General features: G+C 41.0%; 1 protein-coding gene across 1 annotated transcript in view; it reads right to left on the bottom strand.

The window, feature by feature from the left end:
• Positions 1–3,286: 3,286 nt before the first annotated feature.
• Positions 3,287–12,700, bottom strand: part of PIH1D3 (PIH1 domain containing 3) — an 11,275-nt gene continuing 1,861 nt past the window's right edge. Inside the window, exons 3-8 of the mRNA XM_009275357.2 lie at positions 12,015–12,121; positions 10,245–10,308; positions 8,658–8,763; positions 6,700–6,796; positions 5,833–5,918; positions 3,287–3,416 (exon numbers count right to left, since the gene is read on the bottom strand). Coding sequence (XP_009273632.2) covers positions 3,287–3,416; positions 5,833–5,918; positions 6,700–6,796; positions 8,658–8,763; positions 10,245–10,308; positions 12,015–12,121 — 590 coding nt within the window. The remainder of the gene's footprint in view (positions 3,417–5,832; positions 5,919–6,699; positions 6,797–8,657; positions 8,764–10,244; positions 10,309–12,014; positions 12,122–12,700) is intronic.

The raw sequence follows: 12,700 nt of genomic DNA, 5'->3' as shown, positions 1-12,700 counted from the left end.
GACCTGGAGGAAGATGGGAATGAGAGCAGCCCAGAAGCTAGACTGGATGTTTAAGGGGAAAATCTAAATTTAAGTCCTTGCTCTGTTTCAGGTGTTTATATGGAGCAACTCTTCTGGGTTTTCTCTTTCTCAGGCTGTAGAATGAGGAAAGTATCTTTGCCTCAGAAGGTCAGTATGTGGACAAAGGGGAATATGAAGAGAGGTGAAACACACAGAGCAAGCTGAGCTGTGTACTTTAGCAGACCACCATAGTTCTGACAGAAGACAGGAACAAGTCAAAATAGGAATGGTGGCTCTACCACCACAACTGGAGGATAGAATGCATGAACAAGGTGAGATGACAACCTGCAGTTTATTGGGATACTACTGTAAACAACGTCTATCTCATTTCCATAGCTACAGTACCCTCAACTGCAATACATTTAATCAAGATGTTTCTTAGGGAACCAAATAAAGCTTGATGATGTTTAATGGCTGGGGCTTAATGGCTGGGTTGTTTAACTGGGCTCATCATTTTGATTAATTAAGATGCCTGCAGGTGTTGGAGTGGTACTTAGGCAACAGCTTTGATGTTCAGAGGCAAAGGGGGTTTCGTATCCCCTTCAAAAGGATTTCTGCCAGTGCTAGTTCAGCAAAGAAAAACTGCCTTCAAGCCCTTGCAGAAAAGTTAACTCTCTTGCAGCTGGCAGTAGCCCCCAGGTTTCTGGGAAGCTTAGCAAGCCTGCATGTCCTTTTCACCAGTCTCCTCTTGTGATGATCTATGGAAAAAAAAACCCAAACAAACTCCAACCTTTTGCCTAGGGCAGCCTCTGTCTCCTTGATAGGAAGAAAGTAAGAAAGTGAGAGGATCTCCAGGTGATGATGGTGCATTCAGGCAATGGACCTGATCAGAACAGCAAATTGCCCACCCCCAGACCAATGTTTCTACTCTATTGAAAACAGCAGTAGAGCTTGTCCTTCTGAGCAGTGGAAAACACAAAGCCTGGCTTCCTATGAGTTTGTCCCCTGTGTTCATATACCCTAACACCGTGATTTCTGCTTCCCCCCACCAGGCTATCTCCCTTTCCCTGCAATATCTTCCCTATCCTGCTATGTCACCAACTTGCCAGCTTCCCCTCACGGAGTGGTGTGGATGCCCTACTGTAGCCTGGAGTATGGGTGTACAGAGTGACTGGCCAGCAGGTGCAAGAAATCACACTAGAACTGCCCCCTTAGGCAGTACTAATTTCTATTTCCCTTTTCTATTCAGCAGCCAACCTTCTTATAAAACACACTTACCTCAGATTTTTGTCTCTTGAATGCAGATAAAATGCCCCCAGGTTAAAAAATATTTAGGGAGGAAATAGGACATGGATACCAGTGTGGATATGCTCATTTCCATAGGAAACTACAACACTGGAGAGGTGCATGATGAGCCAAACTCATAATTGTTTTCAGTATCAAACATTGACATTAAATTAAGCAGAATTTGATGATTTAAGGCTTAGGAAATTACTACTGCCAACTATAAAGGCAACATTACCTTGTGGGTAGAGCACTGTAATAGGGCTCAGGAAGAACAGAGTTATACTCTGCTTTGCTGTGGATTTACTGAATGAATCTGGGCAAATGTTATATTCACATGTATATAAATACAGGTCAATCTTCCACTTTTCTTGTAATCAGTATAAGAAATGCAAAAATGAAGCAGCATATTGTCTAGGGACCACAAAGACAACCTTTTTCCAAGAAACAGCCTTACTGTAACTTCTTGGCAGCCACAGGCAGTACAAACTGAGTCAGGAGGAATGATCTCAGCCTTTTCATACATCTGCATTGTTCCCCTCCACCACAGCTTTGTAGAGTAGGAATAAGAGACATTCAAATGCAATTTATGGAAACTTAAGCAAATACAAATTGGAGTGGCCCCTTAGAGTTATCAGTATATTAGACAGCTTGTGATGAATCATAACCGAGGCATCTGCTTTCCAGTGCATTAACACTAAAGCAGAGGTCGGGTAGTATTATTCTGACCCAAGCAATGGGTCCACTTTTAAGAGAAGTGGTTGAAATGTCTAGAAACTAGCTTAATTTGTCCTAGAGTTATAATGCAGTATATTACAAACATACTGTGAATTCTGAAAATTCCTGACAAAACAAAAAATATACTTGGAAACTCATTGTCAGTGTCTTCAATCCATCATGGAGAATTCATCTTCTCATTACAGCCTGCCACAAATTTAGCTGCATGGGTACTGTCTGCAACCTAGCTGGTCAATTATTTTCCCCTACTTCTACACCAGAAGAATGCAGAACCCAAGCCATTTTGTTTTTAAAGTGCTTACAAGCTTTTGGTTAAGTGTACCTAAAGTCCATCAACATGCAAGGCCCAGCTTGTCCTCTCCACTTTGATCATTGAGCAAAAAACTTTGTTTCCTGCATGATTAACAATGTTAAATGAATATATTTGCCCAGCAGCTAGTAAGAGAAACATTGTGGTTACCCATCTCTGTAGCTCTAGATTGGACCTGAAGGCCAAAGAAAAGCTTTTGCCACATTTCAGCCCTTTAAGTGATGCTTTGTTATGCAAAATTCCTCTTATCTCACTTTTAGGAAGTCTCTCAGGACATAATATAGAGAAGGCAGAGTGAAAGGTAACTGGAACTGTTCATTAGAACACATTCTTTTATTAATCAAGAAAGATCAGAAAAATAGCTGGTGAATAGATTACACTGAATGATACATTGTCAAAAATTGTTCAAAAGAGCTGAGCTGTTCAACAATCCAACTATAGTTGGTTACCTTGTTCTGCCAGTGTAAAGGAGCCTCAGATGTGGATATGGATCCCTGAAGAGCTTTGATCTTCTCATCAAGAAGTAGCTAAGAGGAGATTCTGAACTGGTCCCAGTCCGAGCATTAGAGGCCAAGCAAGAATATTACCACTTGCAAGTCTTGCAACAGTAACTAAGCACCAGACACCTTGGCCAGAGCCTCATTGTGCTACTTATCAGCCATGACCACAAAAAGACTTTCTCTGGCTTACAGAATTGGAATCTATTTTCTGATTCACAGAGCCTGTATAAGACTGAAGGAAGCAGAACATTAACCAGAGCAGCACAAGAGCTGGACAGCCTCAGCTTATAGAACCTATGGGTGCTATGTTCCTCCTGACTCATTCAATTTCTCCAGGGATATTCCCCCTGGACTGTTCAAGGGAAACAATCTACTATTTCATGACCAGTTAGGTTTCAGGAAGACTTCAAACTAAGATACTAGTTTTTGCAAACTTTCTCTATTTCTCTATCCATCAGGCAAAATTTATGAAATCAAACTTCCTCAATACTCTCAAGGTGACTTCCAAGGTCTCCTCTTCAGAGAGAAAACAAGCTTTACCATTCTTGCTGTCTACATGGTAGGGGAGGTGCAGCAGCAGCTTCCTGTAAAAGAGGACACAGTGAATTTCAATGTCTCAGACCAGGTGAGCAATTGAGATGGCATTGCAAGTTACTCTTGCAATTGACCAATCAGTATACCAAGGAATGTTCTTTGCATATATCTCGTTCTCATGTCAGGTTGTGGCGTTCCTGCAATACCTGGTGCACAGCTATACAGGCCCTCATATTTCCAACACTATTCCTTTCTTTTGGCTGTGGCTATGACAAGGGTTTCCAATGATGGATTGTAGGCTCTCCCCACTGTTCTTGCTTTTGCACAGTGCTGCATTTTAAATGCAGAGGAAGGAGGAGCTGCATTGGTAATGCTCTCCTGGTGATAAAAATCTGAATAATGCCTAAAGCCTGAATGTGTCTTCAGGAGTTTGTCTTCTCTAGTAGAAAGAAATAAGTGGTACAGCCTAATCAGATTCTGGCCAGTCCAGTTTCACAAAGGATATGTCTACACAGCAAAGCACAGTTCAGGTATGAGAATGGACTTACAGTTATGAAGTTGCTGAGCTTTTAACCCACATTGAAGATTAATTCAATGATTCCCTACCTGTGGCTCAGGCACATAATACACAACAAAAGGCTGGATCTCAGACTCAGGAGCTATTCTGCTAGTCCCTCGCTATGTTAGACAGATGGCTTTTCCTGGAATGGCTGACAAGCCTTCCAGTGTATCTCCTCATGAGGATGTCTCAGTCTGGACCCATTCAACTCTTCTCATTGACAACAGTTCAAACTTACTTGCTCATGCAGAGTCTGGACTCTTTCCCCTCTTATCCCAGGCTTATATATTAACAATATGAATGATAGGCCAGTCTTGGACCTCCACTCTATTGACAGTGCAAACAGAATCAAGGACGCTTTAGAATCAAGAGATCTGCCCAGCCAAACTCTATAAAGCCCAACAAGACAACATGGTAGCATTGATGGGGGTTACTTTAATTTGGGTTTTAAGTCATGCTGATTCTTTTTCAGACCTTTTCAGCTGTCTTGTAGGAGCCATGACTGAAAGAGGTACAGTCAAAACACCTTTGCACCACACCTACTGAAGGCAGCCATCTGCTATAATTTGGAGAAGTCCTTGAAATCAGCTTGGCTTAGAATCAGCCCCAGGACTACAGAGTTGGAAACAGTTCCTTTGAGCCCTCCTACGCATCTGTGAGAGTACAGTGTTTTTCAGTATGTAGAACTTGAAATCTTGTTTGTTTCTTTCACACTGAGAAGACTTGCACTTATATTTGTGAAAGTAGCACTGGCTCAGGCTGTACCCAAGCAACCATTAGATTTACAGCAAACTTTTTATTTTCTCGGCTTGTGACTAGAGACAGCTGGATACTAAGAAGATAATGGCAGATCTGAGTCACCAAAAAGATAGAACTGCAAAAGAAAAAGGATGCTGAGGTTTTCCTTCATCTGCACTATTGCATTAAGCTACTTTGTTTACTACCTATAGGTTCTGCAAGTCATTAGCAGATTATTAGCAATTACTCCTGATTTTCCAGTTTCAGAGCTAGCACTTCCAAACATTCTTCCACTCCTGTTGCATCTTGGGTTAAATCCAAGCAGGGGGTAACCAACTCAGCTTGGTTCTGTCTGTGAGAAAGGCAGCTTTTCTGTAGTTAGTCCACTAGAGACAGAACTTATTTGGGCCTTAATCCATGGCCTGCACCTTGAATTTATTTGCAGGAAGCTATTCACACATGGATCTTCCCACATCCCATTCAATGCAGCAAGTCAGCCCAGAGAGGATTAAGCTTTCCTATGAAAGCGCTCTACTGTGAAGGAGGACTTAAAGCAAAACAGACATGGGAATTACCTGGAAATCTCAGGCAGTGCAATTGCACACTGAGGGAAATACGGAGGAAGACTGAGAAGTCTGAGAGTATATCAGTCAGTTGATTATCTTTGTAGGTTTGAAATAGCCCTATAAAAAAAGAACTCAAAGGAAATCTTTTTAGGGAAACTTTGTAACATTTCTGTCTCTGCATCCATGCCTGGATATGTCCACAATTTGGCTTTCAACTTCTGAAAATGTATCTGCACATTTTTTACCATCTCCTGTTATATATTTGTACAAATTAGTATTTAGAAAGCAAACTCCCAACAAGTCCTTCAAGACCGTGGGCAGTTTTTTGCCAGACGTTTTGGGCCTTTGAAGCCTTACTGTTTAAGTAGCCAAAATCTGTCTTAAAGCTATTTTTGCTAGAACAGTAGCACAGATTCAAAGCTAGCACACTATACACCTACGGATGTACTATGGTTGTTTTTGTCTCTATCTTTCTCATGTGCAATTAATAATCCGATCTTCATCTTTAGCTTTGCTTTCCACACAGCATTCAGTTGAAGGCTTGGTTAAAACTCCTTTCAAACAATATATTAACTGTACTTCTATCAATTGTGTTTCACTTACTTTTTGGGAGTTCGAAGGTCAAGAACCTTGTCCTGGATATCTAATGCGATGTCTGAGTAGTTTGTCTCTGGCAGCTTGATTTTAATCTGAAATGATGAGCAGAGGTAAAGCTGTGATTAGATATGTAGCCCTACAAGCCATAAAAGATCTCATCTTCATCAATATTTTGATGCTAGTGTCAAAGAGCAACATTCTGAGTAGGTAATTTGTATCAGAGAAAATATGACAGCGATAATCATTGTTTTCAATAGCTTAGTGATGTGTATTGATATCCTATTTTCTGCAAAATCCTGAGCTGATAATGTACTTGACAGGTATTCTACATGCAGCAAAACCCCCTGGCTTTGTGTATTCCAAGGACAGCTTGCTACTAGAAAAATTGCACAGCAGTTCTACCTGTCCTGAAGTTCAGAAATCAGGGAGGTCTTTGATCATATAATAATGGAACAGGATCTGATACCTGTAACTTTAAAGACTGTTAATATTGTAGCATTCTGCTAACTTACATAGCTTGTAATAAATTTAGGCAGATGAAAACCTTCTCCTTCCCAGCCCCTCTCCCCTCCAAAATTGTGTCCAATATGAAACTTCATCTTAGAGCTACTTTTTATTTTCCTCAAGTCTGTATGTGGCATATGCATTTGCACAGATTCTCTTGAGTACACTAGGTCCTTGAGGAGATACACATTAGGTTAGCAAGTGTAAATATCATCTACAAACGCTTGAAGAACTACAAGAAAATACTCCAGGAGGCCAAAGGCAGCAATACAGTTTAGTGTTTACATTCTGTCCCTCAAGAAGGAGGCAAGATTAAAAAGGGCAGAGAAAGAGCACAAAGAAGGGATGGGAGATACAGGTTCAGCTCACCACCATTTCTTCACAGCAGGCTGTGGAGGGGTCTTTCCTGCTCATCCCAAAGAAGACATCCTCTGTTCCCACACACTGTTTGAATAAAATCTGATACCTGACAAAGAGAAGTAGTTGCCTCATAATACTGCAGAAGGGGCAGGAGACTAAAGGAGATTGTATTTCTCAGAGGACCATAAATATCCTCATCGCATTGTCTCTCCTCCTTTTCAGTCTCCCTTCAAGTCTTCAATCCATATGCACTGGGTTTCCGTTCAGAGCTGTGACTGAGTTAGCTAGAAAACAGGTGAAGATCACCACCTTCCAAGGCACTCACTTTGCTGCCTCCACTTCACTAACCAGCCTTTGCAGGATCAGGAAATGCATCCTAAGTGAATATGATACTTATCAACTAGTCAAACACCGCAAACTATTGGGAAACAGATTTGAAAAGGATGCTGTCACAATTACATGTGTTCTGTTCTGTCATTCAACATATTCTTGCAGCCTGAGCATAACACTCCTTTATCAAATTTTAATTCTTCTGCATTCGGCCAACATTTATTTTCTACCCCTCCACATCTACAAAATGTAGAATCACATACTCCCTTGCTCTTGATAATGAATAAGGAAATACAAACTAAAGATTGTATTTAGAACATGCATTACTCCTACTAAATTGAGCAAAGTAAGTGGAGTGTGTCACTTCTCTAAGCTGTTGGAAAAAGTGTATGGAAAGTCTTTTCACATCTCCAGTGTTCATATGTGTATGTAATAATTCCTAAGTCAATGAGAATTCTGTCTAATAGCTCTGGATGCACCTCTCTAGCCATCTGTTTTCCTTTTGGGCCATTTTCCTTGATTCAATTTGATGAATTTTTAGAAAGACTCATACTCTCTTCATCTGTGCAACACAGGTCATAATTGCTTGACGCTAGAGAACACTGCATTTTACCCAGCATGGAGCATGGAGGGGAAGGGTCAAAAGATGGCATGAGAAAAGCTTCCATTGTGCCCACAATACAAAGAGAGCGTGTTCTATACCTCACAGGTGACGGTTTCAAGAACAACTGTATGTGAGGCTATTGGTGAATGCCAAATCATTTTCAGAAATGCTGAATCTAAGTTCAAGTGGGTCTCAGTTCCATGTTTAGATCAGGAAATTGAACACCTAATGGCATGACTTACGTGCAGAGAAAAATGAGGATTCTGGACTACAAACTAGCGTACAATATGCAGCTTCATAGGCTTCAGTCCATCTGCTCCAGCATTTAGCAGTCCAGGATATGGTATCAGAACACAATGATTAGAAATGCAAAGGCTGCTTTGTGGATTGACCCTGAAGGCTTTCTGACCTCTACAAACTACAACTAACATGCCTGATTGTAGCTATTTCAAGAATGTTTTTATTATTGTTTTTCTACAAGCAAGGGAAAAGACTGATTTTAGGCTGTCCCTTGACAGATTAAGATTGAAGACAAGATTTAAAAGTTCAAAACTGCCTGCATATAACCTTCCTTCCTGTAGTACTATTTGTGTCTAGAGAGCTTAATTCTTTGAAATGCAAATATAAGTTGGAGTACTTTATGAATTTATGAGTATGAAAAATGAATGCATCTCGGCTGCAGCGGGAAAAGACAGGTATTTCACCCAAATGGCATATTTGAAAGCTAGTAAATAATTTTGCTTGACTACTACTCCTCCTAATCTCACTTTATACAAGTGTATCAACCTGCAAGTAATCTTATGATGAGAAAAACCAACTCTACATTTCTGTTATGAGATCAGAAGGTTTCCAAGGGAGAGGTTAACATCACTCCTCACGTGTTGCTTTAGATGCAACACCAATATCCTTCCTTTCTCCTTCCATGACACAAGCTTTTCAAATGGCTGTTTCACTGAAATGCAGTAGGTGCTGTTTAACTCATATTTCCATTAATGCTATGTAAATCCCATGCAGGCAGTCGCAGCTCACTTACTCTGGCTGTTCTCTAGGGTCCCAGGTATCATCAAATTCAGATCCTTCTGGGACCTCCTCTGTATTCCAAATAGTTTTCCTGTTTTCAGATTTCACTTGAAAAGTACCTGTAAGCGATGAGAAAAATCACACTGTCATATTTTGGAATGTCTCTGTTCCTCTAGGTTTGCTGAAAACTTAGATTTTTCTGGGCTTTAGAAAAATCTTTGTATTAAAAGCATTCTAGTTAATGATTACAGTCTCCTTCACCTCAGTATCTTATGAATGAGAATTTGCAGAGGGAGGATGTTTTCTCTTCCTTTCCCTTAAATCTCCTTCACCCAGCCTCTATGTCAAGGAAATCCTCCTTTCAGGCATAAAATGTCAAGCACTTCAAAATGGGTAAAGTGTAGAAGGATGAAAAATCAATCTTCCCCAAGCCCCCTGACATGAGATTTTTAAGCGAGCACAGTCATATACAAAAGGACCTCCTCCTCACATAAAAAACCAGTTCTTCCCATTAATTACTGAGTACAGCCCAGATAAAGTACTGAAGACACATGAAAGTTCATAGGCAGAATACGATGGTTTATGCCTGGCCTACATGGAAAAACATATTTTCTGATGAGCTGGTAAATCTGCAACTTGAAGGTTTTTATAATAGAATCGCTGGTTATTGTTGGAATCCCAAGCAAAAATACTCTATTTGTTATATTCGCCCCAGTTCCTTTCCTGCTACACTCATCCTGGTCCTTGTTGACCTTTCTTATGGCTCGTAACTAAGCTGCCCAATAATGTGACAGCATTAGCTCCAGGAAGAACTTTAACTTTGCCAAGACTAAACTCGTCTTCCTTTCTTTCCTGAGTACAATCCAAGATGTTGACACAAATTTAGGAACTCTCAAGATATTTGTTCTCATTGTTTGAGAGTCTGCCTTTCTATATGATGCCAGAACACCTGGAGTCAGTTAAAGCATGTAATTGTCCAGGGTTTCCAGGCAAAGAACTAGGTGCAGGAAGGAGAATAACTGAAAAAATCTCTTGGTCTGTTGAGGACAGCACTGAACAAAGCTTCTTTTTCTTCCCATGTGGTCTAAATAGGGTTGTGAAACTTTTGGGGGGAATATGGTATGACTGCATTTCACAATACACTTCATAGCTCTTCCTCCTCATAGGCATAGGCTCAGTTCCACACAGTTTACTCCATGAAGATCCTTTCAGGTGAGTACTTAGAAGTCCATCTTCCTTGTTTGCTCTAAGTTAAGCATTAACAATTCCATGAGAGTACTTATATGGAGCTTTTTGCTGGTCAGTTATGATTCCCCTCAGCCCGTGACCAGGCTGTGCTCTGTACTCTGTTTATCATCACCACTTGAGGCTGCTGTGCTCTGGAGTCACCCTTTCTGCTTCTCTTTGTATATTTTGCAGTTAAGCTTTCAGGAAAAGAAGAATTTTACAGTGTAATTGTAAAAATGTAATGCTATTTCCATCTCAAAGGTCAGTGACCACTCTCTTACTGAAGCAAACCTGATCAGTGGTAACTTACTATAGCTGTTATAGTCTGCTAACATGGGACTGAATGCTAAAACATACAAACACTTCTCCTTACCAGTGGTCTCTTTCTTTACTGGCCCAATACTACCAGGAGTCATGGCGCTAACAGAACAGTGTGGCTGCAAAAAAGGCAAATGGAACTTCAATCAATTTTCACAGAGCCCAGCTCAGTAACAACAAGAATGTCAATAAATATAAAATGTTATCTGAGGTCAAACAAATCCCTGCTAGAATCCAAAAAATATTATCCCACAATTTCATGACCGAACCACTGAACATTCTCTCTTCTTCACTCTCACACAGCAGAAAGCGACCTTGACACACTGGGTTTAAGCAGGACTCCCAGAAGCACAGTATTACAGACAGATGTGCTTTTTGAATATTAGTTTCCATGGCATTTTGGCAAAATTTCCATGCGTTGCCTGCCATGAAAACATTGCAGGAAACCAAGGGTGCTACATGAAAACCCCATCAGAGCATTTGGATTCCTTTTGACAGTAGAGATCATATGAGGCAACCACATTTTCCTCTAATTATGAATCCATTTAGTGCTAATAGGCAAATGTGAGGCATTTCTCTACATATGAAGATTCCTTGGTTTGATAAAAGTGCCTCATATGCACAGAACATTAAATTAAATCAAATTAAAGATTTCAATTTCACCAGATTGACTCAGATTTAATTGACATCCCTTGTGGCAATTTTCCATTTCTGTCTCTGAAGTGTCATTCATTTTATTAATAAGATGTAAACAAATTCTTTTAAAATCAGGATGTTTACTGCAAAGATGTACAGCAATAATGCTAGTTCTAAAAGGCAGGCATTAAACAGCTGAAGGGTAGTTAGTGTGAAGGACCACATCTACCGCCTACTGAAAGGCAATTTCAAGGGATATACACCCCTTTTATCCCAAATATTACTACCATTGCCACTACTAGTGCACAACTGCTGGGTCATCCAGCTGGCTCTTTGTCGAGGAGTGATTTGGAAGAGCACTGAGGCATTTGCCATTTTTGTCATCCAAGTCATAACATGACTTGTTGAAAATCCTAAGAGACATGGCAAAGTTTTGAGCCTTCACAGAGGCCTTCTACATTGTGATTGTTGCCACCTGTGGCCCCCGGGGATATTTCTCCTCAGCACACGTGTGCCTAGATAAAAGCAGTTGCATATTGCAAGAACAACATATATTTTCCAAAAGCTGTGATTTTCATCTAGTCCCGAGATGAATTATATAGAAGAACGGAAAGGTATTTCTCTCATTAATCATTCAAATCATTCACCTTAGAATGATTACCCAACCTTCCCTATTCTACAATCACCAACATATCTATGGTACTTCAAGGGTCAATTATCTCTACAGTTCTTCAATGCCTAACACAGATTTAGCACACTCAGTCGCCTCTGGATATTTTAGTCTTTACTCAGAAGTTGAGCAGCAACTTTTTTCCCTTCATATGAAGTATTTAGCTGTAATTACCTTCATCTCTGGTAGACTTCAGGGAAAAGTAGGGGGAACTCTAAAGTATCTAAAGCTCTTTCAACTATGTGTTCTTATTTCCTTCAGGCTGAAAACTTAAATCTCCCTCCCATTTTGTGGTCACAATCTCTCCTTGTTTTCCTGGGGCATTTTCCTTATTCTCTCCTTCAAGAGCTTGTTACCCTAAAAATAACTTCTAGCTGTTTCAGTCAGTCCAAAACCTTCTAAGGTTTTCATTCTCTTTTTACTCACTCTGGTAAAAGAGAGATCTGTTTCTCCTCAGATTACAAGGTTAGGCTATGGTACAACATGTAAAAGAAGCAGCATTTCTTATGAAAGACTCACCCCATGTTCATCATCATCATCATCTTCTTCTTCTTGAGCATCATGAAGCAGTTTGGCAAGGAACTGCAGAGAAGAGCCTGAGGAAACACTGTCCATATCAATACCCACTGCTCACCTATGCAGAAAAAAAAAAGGGACAGATGAAGATAGAACAAAATGTGTTCTATACTGTCTGTAAAGCACAATTTTCCTGCTGTGTGCTCTGGAAGGATAAAGTTTAGCCAAACTCTTACATGTGTGATGTCAAAACATATATAATGGAACATAATCAACCTTTCCTCTCTGTACTGAGATTATAGACTCTTTTGCCCCACAGGTATTAGTTGCAATCACAGCTCAAGCCTTACAGTGACTATCAGCTCTAACAGACCCCATGTCAACGTGGATTCGCAGCTACTGCAGCCGGGGCGAGGGCAGCAGGAGGCCTCAGCTCAGGCCTGGCACCGAGGGGGCAGGCAGAGGTCTTCACGCAGGTTCTCTGCCCACCCGCCTTGCTCCAGGCAGGCTTAGGACAGCCCCAGCTCCAGGCCCAAGCTGAGGGCAAACGGAAACACAGTGCCAGGAAAACCCGCCCTCACCACGGCCCTGCTTTCAGGCTGCACGGCGGCTCCCGGCCCCGCGGTACGGGCACCGGGGCAGCCCACCTTCCCACGGACGCAGCGGGCGCGGCCCGGCTCGGCGCAGCG

This window comes from Aptenodytes forsteri, unplaced genomic scaffold (assembly GCF_000699145.1).
Source record: "Aptenodytes forsteri isolate BGI_AS27 unplaced genomic scaffold, ASM69914v1 Scaffold143, whole genome shotgun sequence".
NCBI lineage: Eukaryota > Metazoa > Chordata > Aves > Sphenisciformes > Spheniscidae > Aptenodytes > Aptenodytes forsteri.
Note: the sequence above shows the minus strand (reverse complement) of the source record. Positions and strands in the feature narration are given on the sequence as shown.